Genomic DNA, 21,106 nt, shown 5'->3' on the forward strand with positions numbered 1-21,106 from the left:
TTCAGTTTTTCTCCTTATCTCCCCCTACTTTTTTATCTAACTTGGTAAAATTTATGTCACCCAAGTTGTGCAGTGGTAAAAAAAATTTGCCTGCCAGCACAGGAGATGCAAGAGACACAGGTTCCATCCCTGGGTTAGGAACAGCCTCTGGAAGAGGAAATGGCAACCCACTCCAGTATTCTTGACAATCCCATAAACAGAGTAGCCTGGTAGGCTACAGTCCACGGGGTCACAAAGAGGCAGTCATGACTGACAGCACACACACACACACATACACACACACACACACACACACACGTCACCCAAAAGCATTACAGTAGTGCCAGAATCCTGAGTCCACTCTAACAATGCAATGGAAAGCATTAGATAGTAGAAAGGTAAGCTCAAGTTTCTCTTGGCTATTCATTTTCAGATTTATTATTCCTTACTAAGAGATACCATATCATCTTAAAGCAAGCCTTAAAAGCACATTTTTATGAAAATGTTAATATTTAATAAGCTAAAGTCAATAGAGCACCATCTAACTTAGCCAATATGGATTGAACTTTCTTGAGACTTACATGGCAAATATTCCCCACTAAGCTTAAACACAATAACACTTTTCTGTCCACAGGTACTGGAATTTTCTGTTTACACACAAATTATGTTACAGTTTTTATTTTGCTGTTGAATGGAAATCCCTAGAACAAACCTGTTTTAAAAATCACCTTACTTATATACTACTGAAAAAAAGATCATCTTTTGCTAAATTAAATGTAGAAATTAATTCCTGAAATAAAAAGAAAAAAGCTGAAGAACATGATGAGAGAGGAGTAAATTAACAAACTGGTCCTGACTTTTTAATGGAAACATTACCTCCAGAAAAGTTTATCAAGACAGGCTTTTTACAATCCCCATTAAATTCAGTGAATGAACTGTGAAGGGTGAATTGGACCCATTATAATCTTAACATTTCTTATGTAATACTCATAATCACAGCATTACATAAGAGCAAGCTAACACTAACAAAAGGAGCAATTTAAATTTCCCCTTCTTGGAGAACGCCGCCGCCTGACAAACAGGGCTTCCTGTCCCATTTGCAGCACGCCCATGCATCTCCTCGAGTGCCAGTGAGACCCACACTCTCCTATCAGTGATATAATAAACCCTCCAAAACAGAGCGAGAAAATGAAGCAAACAAGCCCACTTCATTTCAACTTGTCAGCTTTAAATAAAATCTCTGCAGCTGAAAATGGGAAACTTGAGGGAAGACAATGTGTGAAGTAACCACATTCAACATGGGGACACAACATATTCCACTACATTTTTTTCCCTGATCTGCCACGGAAGTTTCTGGAATTTCAACACAGATCATTTTTAATAAAATCTTTTCTTGTCAAGGAAGACTTAAGAGGAAGAAATTGCTTATTTTTTTCTGTTGGTTTATTTTTCTTCCTTCTCATTCACCCACTGATGCCTTCGGAAAAATCTTAAGTTATCCTAAGCCCCTATGATATCTTAATGAGTAATCTATGACCTTTGGAACAACTCTCATTATCAATTTTTAAGTCAGAGTTAGTATAGCAGAACACACGGAAAAAAGCTTTTCTTTTTTTTTTTTTTTACTTATTCTAACTTATTACTTACATAAAACCTTACATAATACACAGATTTTATATCCAAAATATTGGAGCATGCCCTCTGCTTACCAAAATAAAAAGTATAAAAAACAAAAATGCATTAGGAGGAAGATAAAAAGAAATGAACATTCCAATAAATAGAAATACCTGAATATTGGTGAAATAAATAATGATTGTTAATGTAAACCTTTTCACTCAACTTTTCCCTGTACCTACTCCCCCTCACCCAGCTTATCTCCAGACCCTTTCCGGCCTTGCATTCAGGAAGCTCCATTCCGCTCTTCCCCTCAACTCTCTCCATGTCATCTCTCCCTTCTCTGTTGTTATCCTTTTTTCATTGCTAAATTTCCCTTGACTTTATTTACTTCTCTTGAAAGGGCACATGTGCCTCTTTAAAGGACGGTTGGTACCGCTGGGTCCAAGCAGATACACATCATAAGCTGTGCATATTTCAAATGACAGGAAGGATGGGAGAAGTCAGACACTTTTTTCCTGAATGCCCCAAGGTGTGTCCAGATTTCACAGAAACACATTTTCATGTCTTTTATTTCCAAAGTTTTATCTCATGTATTTTCCAAATAAGCTTAGAATACTCTTCCTTATTCTGTTACACTATTATACTAGAAACTCCAATTTCAAACTCTTGTTTTGAAACTCCTAGGTTACTTTGAGTGATCATTACATAGAATGATATTGATGTTCAGGAGTATGATTCCTGTCACCATCGTTGATGGCCTATTGTTAAGAAGTTCTTTCAATGACTCTAGCTTAAAGAGAGGCTTGCTCCTTGGAAGAAAAGCTATGAGCAACCTAGACAGCATATTAAAACGCAGAGACATTACTTTACCAACAAAGATCCATCTAGTCAATGCTGTGGTTTTTCCAGTAGTCATGTATGGATGTGAGAGTTGGACTATAAAGAAAGTTGAGTGCCAAAGAATAGATGCTTTTGAACTGTGGTGTTGGAGAAGACTCTTGAGAGTCCCTTGGACTGCAAGGAGATCCAACCAGTCCATGATAAGGAAATCAGTCCTGGGTGTTCATTGGAAGGACTGATGCTGAAGCTGAAACTCCAATACATTGGCAACCTGATGTGAAGAGTTGACTCACTGGAAAAGACCCTGATGCTGGGAAAGATTGAGGGCAGGAGGAGAAGGGGATGACAGAGGATGAGATGGTTGGATGGCACCACCAACATGATGGACATGAGTTTGAGTAGATTCCAGGAGTTGGTGATGGACAGGGAGGCCTGGCTTGCTTCAGTCCATAGGGTCACAAAGAGTCAGACATGACTGAGTGTCTAAACTGATACTGGTAATGTAAAACATGATTTCAAATGTGTATTTCACATGTATCCTTATTAGAGAAGTACCATGGGATAGGAAAGATGATATGGACTATAAGGACTTCAGTTTGGGCTCTGATGAATCAATATTTAATAGAATGACCATAATCAGAAAGTTTCTCTTGTTTAACCACTCAGGAAAATCCCCTCAAGTAGGAAATGGCAACCCTCCCCAGTATTCTTGCCTGGAAAATCCCATGGACAGAGGAGCCCAGTGGGCTACAGTCCATGGGGTCACAAAGAGTCAGACACAAGTGATCACATACACACACTCACACATCATTACATGTAAAATGTAGGGAAAAAAATGAATATCATTGTTGGTTAAATTAACATTAGGTATATTTTAGAAATATTTTTCAGTTTTACTTTATGATCCTTATCATGATTTATTATTAAGTAAAGGAAAAGAAATATACTTAAAATTAATTTAACCTAGCTATTAAACATTCAGTAAATAGTGTGAATGGTGATATACAGCTTTCATGCTTATACTCTATTTTACAACCAGTGAAATTCTGCCAAAAGCATAAGGTTATTCTCAAGGTAAGTGAGACCAGTACCTCCCAGCATTCTTAGACGCGAAGTTTCCATTGTATTTTGCATTTTTTATCCTACCAAGCTGCTATCCCAATAATCACGTCGTATAGTGTAAGACCGTAGTGTGGCCTGAGTGCCATTTACTGGTGAATGTTTTCAAAACGATAGCAAACGGCGTCATTTTCTCAGACGAGACCTGTTCTGAGCTGAGGGGTTTTTGTTTCCCCACAGTGACGGCTGGGCGGACAGGTATGATGTGACAGATGGCTATCAGCGAGAAGCTGTCGGTGGAATCACAATCAAGCTCCAGTCTCCCGACGTCAAGTGGTTTGATGATTATTATCTGAAGCTCCGGCCAGAAACAAACCTCCGAAACCCTTGGTTTCAAGAATTCTGGCAGCATCGCTTTCAGTGCCGGCTGGAAGGGTTTGCACAGGAGAACAGCAAATACAACAAGACTTGCAATAGTAAGCAGATTTATTCTTTCACTTAAAGTGGGTAAGGCTCAGGCTCCAGTTTAAGTAAGCTGTGTTATGAGGATAGCGGCTGTCATCTGTTAGAAAGGAGGGCTCTTATATAGAGTGGGTACTGCTGCTTAGAGGGATAAGAAAACATAAGAGAGTAAATGTTCACTCTATTAAGATTTCAAACTGTTTCTATCATTCAGGATATTGGCAGTGTGCTACAAAGCTAATGTGAGCTCCAGAAAGGAACTCTTCTTGACATCTTTGAAGGCAAGAAATACATTCTGGTTATTTTGATTATCTTTGGCAATTAGCACAGTGGAAGGCACATAGCGAGGATTTCATGTATGTCTGAAAAATGAATGAGTGAATGTTGAAGGATGGAGCCAATTCCCACTTCCATCAAGAAACTATGAAACAGTAGCAAGGATTTGCTATGTATAATTATGATGTTCCAGGAGACATAAACTAAGCAGAGCCATTCAAATTATTTATAAAGATTCACAACTAATCCTTTAGTTGTAAGGGTAACAAGATGAGGAAAACTAGATCCTGCCCTCAAGGGATTTATTGTCTAGTTAGGGAGACCATGATGCCAATAAAAGCTGCACTTCAGTGTTGTGCGTGACGTAATAGGAATTTTAAACAAAAGGTTTGGTCAGTTTTATTTGTAGCAAATCCAAAGGGAATCTGGACTCGTAATAACCAGATAGGGTCAATATTGATCTGTACGTCAAAATGCAAAGGTTAAGATTTGTTAAAACCAATAAAGGGTTTGCTAAGACTGATTTATCCCGCATTGTGTAACAAGCACCTCATATGTGTTTGCAAAGGAGTGAAATGTTTTAGTTGGTGGTGTAATGCCTTTATCATGATGCTGGAACAGAAGAGTGCACTGGAACAATGAGGTTGAGGTGGAAATCCTAGTGCAGGAACTAATTCCAGTCTACAGAGAAGCTGTCACCAGCACCGAAATGAGGAAAATAGGAACAATGTAGGGACTTCTTTATAATGCCTCTCCTGAGTTCACATCCATACTATGTTTTTTCTATCAGTCCCTTCTTTTGTGAAATGAATGAAGTAGTAAGTGCTGATCTGTGATGACTTAAATGTCAGTATTTGGGAAAGCAAGAACGTGGCAGCCTCATGTAAGTTCCTAATCTAGCAGTGGTGGAGAGGAATGCTGGGGTGGGATATACTGCCCATTGAAATCCAGAAACCACAGAAGCCTGCTGTGAAACTACATTTGCTTCTCTCCTGCTTTAAATACTGCTAACTCTTGTCCAGAGTCTTCAAATGCTTATTCATTTCCTTTGTTTTTATGTTTTATTTTCATGAAAAAAAAGTGTGTGAATATAAACTTGTGACTTCCGTTTCACAATTTTTATACCCAAGTTTATATTTTTCACAGTTCTATCCAGTTTCTTTTTTCAATTTAATTTTTTTAAATTTTATTTTACTTTTAATTGGAGGATAATTCCTTTACAATATTGTGATGGTTTCCACCATACATCAACATGAATCCACCATGGGTATACATACATCACCTTCCTCCTAAGCTCCCTCCTAAGCTCCCTCCTGTCTCCCACCTCATCCCACCCCTCCCTCTAGGCTGTCACAGAGCACTGGCTTTGGGTTCTGTGTCATACAGCAAATTCTCACTGCGTGCATGAGTAGCTCAGTCATGTCTGACTCTTTGTGACTCCATGGGCTGTAGTCCACCAGGCTCCTCTTTCCATGGAGTTCTCCAGGCAAGAACACTGGAGTGGGTTGCCATTCCCTTCTCTGGGGACTCTTCCCCACCCAGGGATCAAACCCAGGTCTGCCGTATTGCAGGCAGACTCTACCGTCTGAGCCACCAGGGAAGCCCAAAGGCCCACCGGCTGGCTACTTGACATATGGCCATAGATATGTGCCAATGATACTCTCGGAAATCATCCCACCTTCTCTCCCCCGACTGGGTCCAAAAGTGCGTTCTCCATGTCTGCATCTCTACTGTTGCCCTGTAGATAGGTTCATCACTACCATCTTTCTAGACTCCACATATATGTGTTAAAATACAATATTTGTCTTTTTCTTTCTGACTTCACTTTGTATAATAGGCTCTAGGTTTGTCCACCACATTAGAACCAACCTAAATGCAAAAAGCGGTGCTGCGAAAAGAGGGCAGCTACATGTAAAATAATAAAATTAGAACACTTCCTAACACCATACACAAAAATAAATTCAAAGTGGATTAAAGAAACAACTAAATGTAAGACTAGAAACTATAAAACTCTTAGAGGAAAACATAGGCAGAACACTCTTTGACATAAACCACAGCAAGATCCTCTATGACCCTAGAGTAATGGAAATAAAAACAAAAATAAACAACTGTGACCTAATTAAACTTAAAAGCTTTTGCAAGGAAAGCTTATGAAGGAAACTAAAAACAAGGTAAAAAGAAAACCCTCAGAATGGGAGAAAATAACAGCAAATGAAACAACCGACAAAGAACTAATTTCCAAAATATACAAACAGTGCATGAAGCTCAATACCAGAAAAATAATCCAATCAAAGACTAGGCAGCAGACCTAAACAGACATTTCTCCAAAGAAGACATAGGGGTGGCTAATAAGCACATGAAAAGATGCTCAACATCACTCATTATCAGAGAAATGCAAATCAAAACCACAATGAGGTACCATCTCGCAACAGTCAGAATGGCCATCATCAGAAAGTCCATCCAGTTTCTGAAGGACACAGACTTCTTTCTTCCCTTGAGATCTGGGGAGCACACAGCCTCTATGCACCGATCCTATGATTGTGTACAGATAACTCTATGTAGCTACACTGGAGGCATTTTGGAGGGTCAGCTGCAGATCCAATCTCATTTCTGGTTCCTCTTTAGTTAGGACTCAGTGACAGCCCCTAACCAGTGTGGCTAAGTAAACTTTTCCAGTTGGTCTTCACCCTCTTTTGTACTAGGGTTCTTCCTCCCCAACTCCTTTTTGTCTGAAATGTCCTCTCCTGGAAATAATCCTTTCTTTCTCTTACTTTTTTTTTTTTTCTATTGGAGGCTTTTTGACATACAGTCTTGAAAAACTCTTTGATTTCCATGGAAACATTATTTCTATGGAAATTATTCTATAAAATTCTCCATTTGAAATTGTTGCTGCTGCTCTGTGTTTCCCATGAACACTCTGATGTGATTTCTCTGCTCAGGGGCTGTCCCTCACTCTATGGAAAAGCATTCTTTTAGTCCCACCCCCCTGGAATCTTATCTGTCAACAGGTGTCATCCGTGTACATAAAGATGAACACGGATATGTAATACCTCCGTTATTCTTCTCAATGACAGAAGAACTGTCATTATCATTAAAGATAACAAAACCAAGAATTAGAGAGACAAAACAACTTGCTCAGGAAAACACCAGAACTGACACTCACACTCAGGTCTGAAGTTTAGCTTATGCGCTACACTAAGTGAAAGTCGCGCAGTCATGTCTGACTCTTTGCGATCCCGAGGACTATACAGAATACTGTATAGTAGAATGCTGGAGTGGGTAGTCTTTCCCTTGGTCAGGAGATCTTCCCAACTCAGGGATCGAACCCAGGTCTCCCACATTGCAGGTGGATTCTTTACCAGCTGAGCCACAAAGGAAGTCCATACTACACTAAAGAGAGAGACTATTTTAGTTTTAAAAATCACAATCAAATTTGCCTTCTATAATAGTTAACATATAGGCAAAAAATACAAAAAATAAAAAAATAAATGTTATTTGTATATAATATGGAATACAGTAATAGATACCTCAATATTCAGTAATCTCTACTTTTGACCATATTTCCTTATTTACTCAAATGTCCTGTCAATATCCCAATCTACATTTTGAAAAAGACCCCAGGTAGTTTATTCTGTAACACTACTGAATATGAGTAGTGTTTTCCTAAATATACTTTCATCAAGCAGTGTGTATAAGACAACCATTTTTGAGTTGGAGAGGTAAGTTGGAGTTTACAATTCATGACAGGCAAGAAATCTTCACCTTATTCACTCTCTATAGCACCCAAATCTAACAGATACGTCAATAAGCAAAATGACTTGATACAAAGAGTAGAAATACTCATAGCTGAATAACTGCTGTTTTTGTTTTTAGAAACTTCTTGAAAGGCAAAGTATAAGAGCGAGGAGAACTATATGAATCTGAGTCTAAAATTAGCAGTAGCCTTATATAGAATGAGCTAAAGGAAAAGCTCTGAGTAACCAAAAAGTTTAACACTTAACAGAAAACACTTAACACTGAATAAGTAGTAGAGCCATCTTAGAGATCAACTCCTAGGAATTAATTCCTGATAGATTACAGCTAAGTGATTACACTAACATTACCTTAGTACAATTTTCTAAGTATAGTTTATTTTTCTTTAAACTAATGATTTATAGTAACACCTGGATAGCAGTCTTTTGTAGAGCCTCTTCTGGTTTCCCACTAAAGTATTGATGACTGTATCAGTAACAAAAGTAAAACAATAGAAAACTCATGTAACAACAATCTTTGAGAAAGGCAGCCATCGGAACGCCAGTGCCTGGAAGACTTCCACTAAATAGCCATCAGTCAATTCAGTTCAGTCGCTCAGTTGTATCCGACTCTTTGCGACCCCATGAATCGCAGCACGCCAGGCCTCCCTGTCCATCACCATCTCCAGGAGTTCACTCAGACTCACATCCATCGAGTCGGTGATGCCATCCAGCCATCTCATCCTCAGTCGTCCCCTTCTCCTTCTGCCCCTAATCCCTCCCAGCATCAGAGTCTTTTCCAATGAGTCAACTCTTCGCATGAGGTGGCCAAAGTACTGGAGCTTCAGCTTCAGCATCATTCCTTCCAAAGAAATCCCAGGGTTGATCTCCTTCAGAATGGACTAGTTGGATCTCCTTGCAGTCCAAGGGACTCTCAAGAGTCTTCTCCAACACCACAGTTCAAAAGCATCAATAACGCCTATGAAATCAGATATTGGTACAACTGGCTAACTATAGAGAAAAAATGTTGGTGTAGCCTCATACCACAATGTATATACACACACACTTGTATACGTATATACATACACACCCAGATGAGCAAAATACTTAAGTGTGAAAAAGAAAACTATGGAGAAAAAAGAAATCACTATAGAGGGATGCAATTCAGATCAGTCGCTCAGTCGTGTCCGACTCCCCACAACCCCATGGACTGCAGCATTCCAGGCTTCCCTGTCCATCAAAAACTCCCAGAGCTGACTCAAACTCATGCCCATTGCGTTGGTGATGCCATCCAACCATCTCATCCTCTGTCGTCCCCTTCTCCTCCTGCCTTCAGTCTTTCCCAGCATCAGGGTCTTTTCCAGCGAGTTGGTTCTTCACATCAGGTGGCCAAAGTATTGGAGTTCCAGCTTCAGCATCATCTTTCCAATGAATATTCAGGACTGATTTCCTTCTGGATGGACTGGTTGGATCTCCTTGCAGTCCAAGGGACTCTCAAGAGTCTTCTCCAACACCACATTTCAAAAGCATTCAATTCTTCAGTGCTCAGCTTTCTTAATAGTTCGACTTTCACATCCATACATGACTACTGGAAAAACCACAGCTTTGACTAGATGGACCTTTGTCGGCAAAGTAATGTCTACTTTTTAATATGCTGTCTAGGTTGGTCATAGCTTTTCTTCCAAGGAGCAAGTGTCTTTTAATTTCATGGCTGCAATCACCATCTGCAGTGATTTGGGAGCCCAAGAAAATAAAGTTTGTTACTGTTTCCACTGTTTCCCCATCTATTTGCCATGAAGTGATGGGACCAGATGCCATGATCTTAGTTTTCTGAATGTTGTGTTTTAAGCCAACTTTTTCCTCTCCTCTTTCACTTCCATCAAGAGGCTCTTGAGTTCTTCTTTGCTTTCTGCCATAAGGATGGCATCATCTGCATGTCTGAGGTTATTGGTATTTCTCCCGGCACTCTTGATTCCAGCTTGTGCTTCATCCAGCCCTGCATTTCACATGATGTACTCTGCATATAAATTAAATAAGCAGGGTGACAATATATAGCCTTGACGTACTCCTTTCCTGATTTGGAACCAGTCTGTTGTTCCATGTCCAGATCTAACTGTTTGTTGCTTCTTGACCTGCATACAGATTAGGAAGGTTTTACTCAGAAAAAGAATGATACAGTATATGAGACTGAGAATATTTCATGGTTTTTTTTTCATGTTGCTATTGTTTAGTCACTAAGTTAGTGTTCAACCCTTTTGTGACCCCATGGTCTGTAACCCACCAGGCTCCTCTGTCCATAGAATTTCCCAGGCAAGAACACTGGAGTGGGTTGCCCTTTCCTTCTGCATGGTGGTTTTTGTTTGTTTTTGTTTTTTTTTTTTAATTTACCAGCTTTCATTTATTTAATTTTTTCTTAGCAGCTTTTAAAAACATTTCTTCTTTAACCTCATCCTAGGCAATAATCTCTATGAAATTAAAATGTATTATAATTATGCACATGCACATATATTTATATATTTGAAAGTGTGTCAAAATAAATACAAAATGTTTTAATGTATAGCCTCAAATCACTTGGAATATCATCAGTAATTCACATACTATACATTAAATTCATGTCAATATTTGCAAAACCACTGGTGGTTTTAATTAAATAAAAAAATTTAAATTCCATGTGTTAAAAACATAATAAAATGGGAAAAAAGGCCAATATGTCAGTCTAAATATTTACTTCTTACAAGAAAAACCCATCCAACTTTAAAACATAAAAATAAAAAACAGAACAAATGTACAATGGATATATTAGCAAATGCTTCACAGAACAATTAGAAATTATTAATAAACATAAGAAAAATTCACTCATTATTGAGAAAAGTTTACTCTCATTATTAACTGTAAAAATACAAATGTTCTTCCTTTTATCTTTCTGTATTTTCCAAACATTCCAGAATGAGGATAAGTTATTTCTTATCCAAAAAAAAAAAAGAAATAACACTTTCAAATTATTATTTAAGGACACCACACCCCCCACACACACATTATTGAGGCATTTTCATTTATATGTGTGTGGTGCATGTCATAGATTAATTAATAGTAATTCCATAAAATATACAACTCAAGTGAGTTTATGTTTTATGAATATATATATACACACATCTTTGTAAATACCATCCAAAGAAATAATATCAGAAAGTTCTCTCATACCCAATCCCAATCAATAACATGCTCCATTAATATACAATTTTAAAATTTTTTAATTGAAGGATAATTGCTTTACAGAATTTTGTTTCCTGTCAAATCTCAACATGAATCAGCCGTAGGTATACATATATCCCCTCCCATCTCCCTTCCAATCCCACTCCCCTAGGTTGGTTCAGAGCCCCTGTTTGATTTCCTGGGACATGCAGCAAATTCCCATTGGCTATCTACTTTACACATGGTAATGTAAGTTTCCATGTTACTCTTTCCATATATCTCACCCTCTCCTCCCCATTCCCCATGTCCATAAGTCTATTCTCTATGTCTGTTTCCCATTGCTGCCCTGCAAATAAATTCTTCTGTACCATTTTTCTAGATTCCGTATATATGCGTTTATATATGATATTTATCTTTCTCTTCCTGACTTAATTCACTCTGTAAAATAGGCTGTAGGTTCATCCACCTCACTAGAACTGACTCAAATGTATTCCATTTTATGGCTGAATAACATTCCGTTGTGTATATGTACCAAAACTTCTTTATCCATTCAACTGTTGATGAACATCTAGGGTGCTTCCATGCTCTAGCTACTGTAAATAGTGCTGTAATGAACAACGGGATACATGCGTCTTTTTCAATTTTGGTTTCCTCAGGGTATATGCCTAGGAGTGGGATTGCTGGGTCATATGGTGGTTTTATTCCTAGTTTTTTAAGGAATCTCCATACTGTCATCCATAGTGGCTGTATCCATTTACATTCCCACCAGCAGTGCAAGAGCATTCCCTTTTCTCCTCACCATCTCCAGCATTTATTGTTTGTAGACTTTTTGATGATGGCCATTCTTACTGGTGCAAGGTGATACCTCATTGTAGTTGTGATTTGCATTTCTCTAATAATGAGTGGTGTTCAGCATCTTTTCATGTGTTTGTTAGCCATCTGTATGTCTTTTTTGGAGAAATATCTGTTTAGGTCTTTTTTCCACTTTTTTATTGGGTTGTTTATTTTTCTGGTACTGAGTTGTATGAGCTGCTTGTATATTTTGAAAATTTATCCGTTGTCAGTTGTTTCATTTGCTATTATTTTCTCCCATTCTGAGGGTTGTCTTTACACCTTGCTTATAGTTTCCGTTGCTGTGCAAAAGCTTTTAAGTTTAATCAGGTCTCACTTGTTTACTTTTGTTTTTATTTCTGTTACTCTAGAAAGTGGGTCTTGGTTTGATTTATGTCATCGAGTGTTCTGCCTATGTTTTCCTTTAAGAGGTTTATAGTTTCTGGTCTTACATTGAGGTCTTTAATCCACTTTGAGTTTATCTTTGTGTACAGTATTAGGAAGTGTTCTAATTTCATTCTTTTACATACAGCGTTCAGTTTTCCCAGCATTGAAGAGGCTGTCTTTACCTCATTGTATGTTCTTGCCTCCTTTGTCAAAAATAAGGTATGCATAGGTGCATGGGTTTATTTCTGGGCTCTCTATCTTGTTCCATTGGTCTATATTTCTGGTTTTGTGCCAGAATCACACTGTCTTGATGACTGTAGCTTTGTAGTATAACGTGAAGTCAGGAAGGTTGATTCCTCCAGCTCCATTCTTCTTTCTCAAAATTGCTTTGGCTACTCAGGTACTTTGGGGTTTCCATATGAATTGTGAAATTTTTTGTTCTACTTCTGTGAAAAATGCCATTGGTAATTTGATAGGGATTGCACTGAATCTGTAGATTATATGTTAGTATAGTCACTTTCACAATATTGATTCTTCCTACCCAGGAACATGGCATATCTCTCCATCTGTTTATGTTATCTTTGATTTCTTTCATCAGTGTCATAATTTTCTGTGTACAGTTCTTTTGTCTCCTTAGGTAAGTTTATTCCTAGGTTTATTCCTATATTTAATTAGTTTTGTTGCAGTGGTGAATGGGATTGATTCCTTAATTTCTCTTTCTGATTTTTCATTGTTAGTATATAGAATGCAAGAGATTTCTGTGTATTGATTTTGTATCCTGCAACTTTGCTAAATTCATTGATTAGTTCTAGTAATTTTCTGATAGCATCTTTAGGGTTTTCTATGTACAGTATCATATTATCTGAAAATAGTGAGAGCTTTATTTCTTCTTTTCTGATATGGGCTCCTTTTATTTCCTTTTCTGCTCTGATTGCAGTAGGCAGGACTTCCAAACTATGTTGAATAGTAGTCGTGAAAATGGACACCCTTGTTTTGTTCCTGATGTTGGGGGAATCCTGTCAGTCTTTCACCACTGAGAATAATGTTTTCTGTAGACTTATCATATATGGCCTTTACTATGTTGAGGTAGGTTCTTTATATGCACATTTGTGAAGAGTTTTAATCATAAATGGGTGCTGAATTTTGTCAAGGGCTTTTTCTGCATCTACTGAGATTAATATTTGGTTTTTATGTTTCAATTTGTTAATATGGTGTATCACATTGATTGATTTGTATATATTGAAGAATCCTTGCATCCCTGGAATAAACCCAATTTGATCATGGTATATGAGCTTTTTGATGTGTTGCTGAATTATTTTTGCTAAAATTTTGTTGAGTTTTGCATCTATGTTGATCAGTGGTATAGTCCTGTAGTTTTCTTTTTTTGTGTTGTCTTTGTCTGATTTTGGTATCAGGGTGATGGTGGCCTTATAGAATGAGTTTGGAAGTGTTCCTTCCTCTTCAATTTTTTGAAAGAGTTTTAGAAGGATAGGCATTAGCTCTTCTTTAGTTATCGATAGAATTCTACTGTGAAGCCATCTGGTCCTGGGCTTTTGTTTTTTGGGAGATTTTTGATCACAGCTTCAATTTCAGTGCTTGTAACTGGGTTGTTCACACTTTCTTTTTCTTCCTGGTTTAGTCTTGGAAGATGGCACTTTTCTAAGGATCTGTCCATTTCTTCCAGGTTATCCATTTTATTGCTATAAGTTTGTTCAAAATAGTCTCTTAAATCCTTTGTATTTTGGCATTGTCTGTTGTAACCTCTTTTTCATTTCTAATTTTGTTGATTTGATTCTTCTCTCTTTTTTCTTGATGAGTCTGGCTAAAGGTTTCTCAAATTTGTTTATCTTCTCAAAGAACCGGCTTTCAGTACTATTTATCTTTACTATTGTTTCTTTCATTTCTTTTCATTTATTTCTGCTCTGATATTTATGATTTCTTTCCTTCTGATAATATTGTAGAGTCTTTTGTTCTTTTTCCAGTTGTTTTAGGTGTAAAGTTAGGTTGTCTATTTGATGTTTTTCTTGTTCCTTGAGGTAGGATTGTATTGCTATAACTTCCCTCTTAGAACTGCTTTTGCTACATCCCATAGGTTTTGAGTTGTCACGTTTTCACTGTCATTTGTTTCTAGAAAATTTTTTTTATTTCCCTTTTGATTTCTTCAGTAACCTGTTATTTAGAAACATATTGTTTGTTTTGTGTGTGTGTGTTACATAGAAACATATTGTTTAATCTCCATGTGTTCTGTTTTTTATAGTTCTTTTCTTGTAATTGATATCTGGTCTTATAGCAGTGTGATCGGAAAAGATGCTTGATATGATTTCAATTTTCTTAAATTTACTGAGGTTTGATTTGTGACCCAAGATGTGGTCTATCCTGGAGAATGTTCCATGTGCACTTGAGAGGAAGGCGTATTCTTTTGCATTTAGATGAATGTCCTGAAGATATCAATGAGATCCACCTCATCTAATGTATCATTTAAGACTTGTGTTTCTGTATTAATTTTCTGTTTTGATGATCTGTCCATTGGTGTGAGTGGGGTGTTAAAGTCTCCTATTATGACTGTGTTACTGTCAATTTCTCCTTTTATGTCTGTTAAGGCAATGGTACCCCACTCCAATACTCTTGCCTGGAAAATCCATGGATGGAGGAGCCTGGTAGGCTGCAGTCCATGGGATTGCCAAGAGCTGGACACGACTGAGTGACTTCACTTTCACTTTTCACTTTCATGCATTGGAGAAGGAAATGGCAACCCACTCCAGCGCTCTTGCCTGGAGAATCCCAGGGATAGGGGAGCATGGTGGGCTGCTGTCTGTGGGATCGCACAGAGTCAGACACGACTGAAGCAACTTAGCAGCAGCAGCAGCAGCAGCAGTGTTTGTCTTATGTATTGAGGTGCTCCTATGTTGAGTGCAGAGATATTTACAGTTGTGCTGTCCTCCTGTTGGATTGATCCCCTGATCATTATGGAGTGTCCTTCCTTGTAATATTCTTTATTATAAGGTCTGTTTTGTCTGATATGAGGATTGCTACTCCAGCTTTCTTTTGCTTCCCATTTGCATGGAATATATCTTTCCATCTTCTCACTTTCAGTCTATATGTGTCTTTAGGTCTGAAGTGGGTTTGTTGTAGACAGCATATATATGGGTCTTGTTTTTGTGTCCATTCAGCCAGTCTATGTAATTTGGTTGGAGCATTTGATCCATTTACATTTAAAGTTATTATTGATATATATGTTCCTATTGCCATTTTCTTAATTGTTTGGGATTTGATTCTGTAGATCTTTATCTTCTCTTGGTACTGAATTATCTTAACATTTGCTTGTCTGAAAAGCTTTTGATTTCTCCATCAATTTTGAATGAGATCCTTGCTGGATACAGTAATCTTGCTTGTAGGTTTTTCCCTTTCAGTACTTTATATCCTACCATTCCCTTTTGACCTGCAGTTTCTGCTGAAAGATCAGCTGTTAAACATGTGGGGTTTCCCTTGTATATTACTTGTTGCCTTTCCCTTTCTGCTTTTAATGTTTTTTTCTTTGTGTTTAGTCTCCATTAGTTTGATAAGTATGTGTCTTGCCATGTTTCTCCTAGGATTTTTCCTACATGGAACTCTTTGTGCCTCTTGAACTTGATTGACTGTTTCCTTTTCCATGTTGGGGAAATTTTCAGCTATAACCTCTTCAAAAATTTTCTCATACCCTTTTTCTCTTCTTCTTCTGGGACCTCTATAATTCTAATGTTGGTGTGTTTGATATTATCCCAGAGGTCTCTGAGACTATCCTCAGTTCTTTTCATTCTTTTTACTTTATTCTGCTCTTCAGAAGTTATTTCCACAATTTTATCTTCCAGCTCACTGATTCATCCTACTGCTTCAAATATTCTGCTACTGATTCCTTCTAGAGTATTTTTAATTTCAGTAATTGTGTTGTTTGTCTCTGTGTGTTTATTCTTTAATTCTTCTAAGTCTTTGTTAATTGATTCTTGTATTTTCTCCATTCTGTTTTCAAGGTTTTTGATCATCTTTACTATGATTCTTCTGAATTCTTTTTCAGGTAATTTCTTCTTCATTTATTTGGACTTCTGTGTTTCTAGTTTGTTTATTCATTTGTGTATTATTTCTCTGCCTCTTCATTTTTTTTTTAATTATTGTGTTTGAGGTCTCCTTTTCCCAGCCTTCAAGGTTGAGTTCTTTCTTCCCCTTGGTTTCTGCCCTCCTATGTTTGGTCCATTGGTTTGTATAAGCTTCAGATAGGGTAAAAATTTGTGCTGTGTTTTTGTTGATGGGCAAGGCTGAGTGAGGTGGTCCTGTCTGCTGATGACTGGGTTTGTATTTTTGTTTTGTTTCTTGTTTAGATGAGGCATCCTGCATGGTGTTAATGGTGGTTGGGTGATGCTGGGTCTTGTATTCAAGTGGTTTCCTTTGTGTGAGTTCTCACTATCTGATACTCCCTAGGGTTAGTTCTCTGATAATCTGGGGTCTTGGAGTCAGTGTTCCCACTCCAAAGGCTCATGGCTTGCTCTCTGGTCATGAATGAAGATTCCACAAGTGGTCTGTTGTGGCTTTAAGTGAGATTAAGTCAGATATCCAAAAATGAGAAACCAAAGATGAACCCCAGACAAATGGCAGTTACAAATCAGGCAAATAATAATTAAAATAATGGAAAATACACATATACACTCATAAATAAATAAAATCAAAATAGTTCAACAAAAATAAAGTACAATAGATTTACCCAGTGAACAAAGGAAACCAAAAATTATATCTACCAGTTAAGGACAAAACTAACTAATGCACAAACTAGAAAACAAAACTAAAGCAAGATTCCAAGTGGGGAATAAAGCAATGAACACAAAATTAACAAATATGTGGAGAGGAAAGGAAAGACAGAATAGATATGCAAAGAAAAGAGAGGTAGAGGAAGATTTATATACATTAAAGATTAACCACAAGGGGAAAAGAACAGTAGGAAAAGTAAACAAAGGAATAAATGTGGAAAAATAATAATAGGTTTAAAAATTAAAATTTTAAAAAAAGAGAGGAAGAAGAAAGAAAAAGGGACAACTCCACTGAACTGAGAAAGGCCAAAGTAGAAACAGGTTTATAACAACAATAAAAAATGTGACTGAGTGAAAAAAAATAATTCAAAAGGTCAATTAGAGTTTACTGTGTCGATAAAATTGACAACTACAATGGAGGTGGGAGGGAAAAAGAGGAAAAAGAAAAAAGTAAAAAACATCCAAAAGAATCTACAGAACAAGTCAAAACATAAGAATAACAGATGTTTCTCTTGAGTGACTGCTGTCAGAGTCCTTTCGCTCACTTGGAGTCACAGTCTACCTCACCTCCCTATGATGCCCTCCAACACTGTGCTGGTCTCTGGACCTGCAGTGGGGGCGGCTCAGATTCTAATCTGGTCCTACTCCTGTGTGTTCTTGCCTCCAGTGTCCATAGCTATCAGAAGTAGTGTGTTTTCTTTTGTGGGAGTTTTCAATGTCCTTTTATATATTCCATAGTCACAGAGTCTGCTTAGTTGATCATGTGGATTTAATCTGCAGCTTGTACAGCTTGGGGAAGGTTTTGAGTCTTCTTCTTTAGCCACACTGACCCTGGGTTTCAATTGTGGTTTCATTTCCACCTCTGCATGTGGGTCATCCACTGGGGTTTCCTCCTGAGGCTGTCCTGGAGGACTTGGGTCTGCCCCAGTGAGGGCCAGGTGTGGAGGTTCTTCAGCTGCTTGGGTTGCAGGGGTTCTGGCAGCACCAGGAACTCAGTGGGGTTGGTGGCGAGGGTAGTAGGAAATATAGTGCTCTAGAACGGAATGGCAACCAGTATTGGCCAGTTACGCTCCAGTATTATTGACTGGAGAAAGCCCCTGACAGAGAAGCCTGGCAGGCCACAGGGTTGCCAAGAGTTGGACATGACCGAAGTGAGCCTGTGTGCATAGATGCTTTTTTTTTTTTTTTTTTTGCCTGTGGCAGGTCTGCCCCAGTGAGGGTTGAGCATGAAGGTGGCGCAGCTGCTTGGGTCGTGGAAACCCTTGTGGCACCAAGAGTGCAAGGACATGGACTTCCTCCACTGCAGGAGCTACGGCCCAATCAGCGTCTTTTTCAACCTCTTGTAGCTGGTGATCAGAAGGCCTCTTTGGCCAGTCTCTCCCTGTAGCTGTGCCCATTCAGGCACTTAGAGGGCTCCCTTGCCTGGGGTCCTTCTCTTGTTTGGTGCATCAGACACATAGAGGGCATCCCTGGCTTGGGTCCTATTCTGTACATTGGCAGGTCAGGCGCTTGATGGGCCAGCCTGTCTATTGTTAAGCTGCCAATGCTGGCATGTGGGAAGAGAGAGGCTATGGTGATGGCTGTACCCCCTACGCATGACTCAGCAGTATCGCCTTGCTTCCATGGCTGCCTGGCTTTCCTCCACAGGCATTTCGCACCACACTCTCCTCCTTCACATCCCCTCAGTCCTCTCTGCAGTCAACAACAGCCCTCACCCTGGGGTTGCTCTGGCAATCCCTGAACTCCAGCTCCCAGCTGCTGCACCCTCTGGGGGACCTGCATCCCTGTTCAGGGTATGTATGGCTGTGGCAAGGCCAGTCTGATTCTCCTTCCATTTAGGCCGCCACAGCTCAGCTGTTTCACTCTCAGCCTTAAAGGTTTCTCCTCTGACTCAGACAATTGCCCCGATGTGGGGATCGGATGCCTGCTTCAGTTCCCCCACCCGCCGATGGCAGTCCAATCTTACTAACAGTCCTGTTTCTCCCCCTAGTTCTTTCGTCCTACCGAGTTTTGCATGCTCTATATATTCTTTTCTGCTGGTCAGGTCCTCCTGTCCACTCTCAGCGGGTGTTCTGCACGCACTTCTGTGTCTGAAGGTGTGTTCCTGATGTATCCGTGGAGAGATGTACTCCACGCCCACCTACTCCTCCGCCTTCTTGTTCTCCTCCAATATAACATTTTTTAATGCCCATCAGTTTCACCTACCCTTGTACATCTGCCAGGGTCCAGCCCCAGTGGATCCAGGGTGATTCAAAGGGGAGATGGAGTAGGCGAGGAAAAAACTTATTTATTTAATTAGAGATATAAAGAGATTAAGAAGAAATAGTATAGTAGGAAATTTTAGTGGAGAAAGAGGCTGAATAACTTGGTTTACGTGGAAAGCCAGTAAAGTTCCAGACAAGGAGCTTGCACCATCTATGTTAGGTCACTGGCGTCCTCTTGAATAGCGGGGGGTGCCCCACCTTGGGCTCCCTCTCTCATGGATCTTAGAAGCCAGGGCAAGTAAGTAGACATGGCGAGCCTCCACGTTCCAGATGGGAATTCAGCCAGAAAATAGAGTAAAGAGGAGACACGTGGGAAACCAGTCCTTCCAATGACTGGCCCAGCCTCTATTGTCTAGAAAGGCCTTTTATACTTTTTGATTGTACATAGACATCAATGGGTAATACAAAATTATGCAGCGTTAGCAGCCCAGACTCTTATCAAAACCAGGCTTTTCTCTCTGCATACCTAGTTGTATACACAAGTCTTAGGTGATTTACATCATCTTCCGGCCAAAAGGGCCAATTAACATTTTACAGCCTTTTTTCTGATAAGGGTTTGTCAACCAGAAGACTTATTTGTGTTGACCTTCTCAAAGTCTGGTGCCACTCTCAGAAAACACTAAATAAAGTTACATTCTTACATAGCAAAGATACAGCAATTTATAACAAGTAAAAGGAGTACAGTGATTTATAACAAAAGAAAAGTAATTAATTCAAAAGTCTAGTGTTACTAACATCAAAACTACTATATACCTTTTTCCATATCCTGATTACATTGATTAATATCCTCCCAGGTGCCTAAAAGATAAAGAATATGGAGGCCTGGCAGCAATCATTGAGTCAACAGTGAAATCCTATCACCAATATGATTTTTAGCTCTTTAGAAAAGGATCTGTATCTTTAAGATGTTTTAAGCTTTGTGACTCTCCGGTTGAGGGCTGTAAGCAGTTCACAAGCTGTAAAAAGTCCAGGGGAACCTGTTAGGCAAGCTAGAGAGTTATCAGAGGGGGTTTTAAGCCGAGACATTCTTTTGCAGGAGACTGAAGCCCTGAATTAACTTTTTCCAGAGTGTGTCAGAAGAGTGGAAAAGTACAATACAATAAGGCAGGCAGATTCTTATTTTTGGGGTACATGCTCAGGAAATACTAGGGGGAAAACCTGAGGCCTGACTCGCCTTGCCCATCAGGCCTCTCCGCATGACCTTGTCATGGGTGGGATTCCTCACGCTGGCTCCCGGCATACATCATATAAATGGAATCAAATGTTAGTTACCTTTTGTGTCTGGCCTTTCCCCCTCAAAATATTGTAGGGTTCATCCCTGTTGTTACCTGTATCAGTAGTTTATTCTTTGTTATTATTGTGTAGTGATCCTTTGTATGGATAGAGCAGAATTTATCTATCAGTTCTCCTATAGATGGAAACTTGGATTATTCACAGTTTTAAGTATTATAAATAAAGCTTTTATGAACACTTCTATACATACCATCTGGCAAACACATATCCTAATTCCTGTTAAATGTACTGTACACCTGTAAATTGCTAGGTCATAAGCTAAGCATATGTTTAGCTTTCTTAGATATTACCAAGCAGTTTTCTAGACTAACTGAACTAAACTTCCACTGAAATGTGTAAGAAATCAAGTTTCTGTGCACCCTTCACAATAGTTGGTATTATCTTTTTTCACTTTAAACAT

The 21,106-nt window shown here is 38.8% G+C and overlaps 1 protein-coding gene across 2 annotated transcripts in view; it reads left to right on the forward strand.

The window, feature by feature from the left end:
- Positions 1-21,106, forward strand: part of GRM5 (glutamate metabotropic receptor 5) — a 644,237-nt gene that overhangs the window by 456,103 nt on the left and 167,028 nt on the right. For both annotated transcript variants that reach the window (XM_042237642.2, XM_060404226.1), the window contains exon 4: positions 3,736-3,971. In XM_042237642.2, the coding sequence (XP_042093576.1) occupies positions 3,736-3,971 (236 nt within the window). The remainder of the gene's footprint in view (positions 1-3,735; positions 3,972-21,106) is intronic.

This window comes from Ovis aries, chromosome 21 (assembly GCF_016772045.2).
Source record: "Ovis aries strain OAR_USU_Benz2616 breed Rambouillet chromosome 21, ARS-UI_Ramb_v3.0, whole genome shotgun sequence".
NCBI classification, from domain to species: domain Eukaryota; kingdom Metazoa; phylum Chordata; class Mammalia; order Artiodactyla; family Bovidae; genus Ovis; species Ovis aries.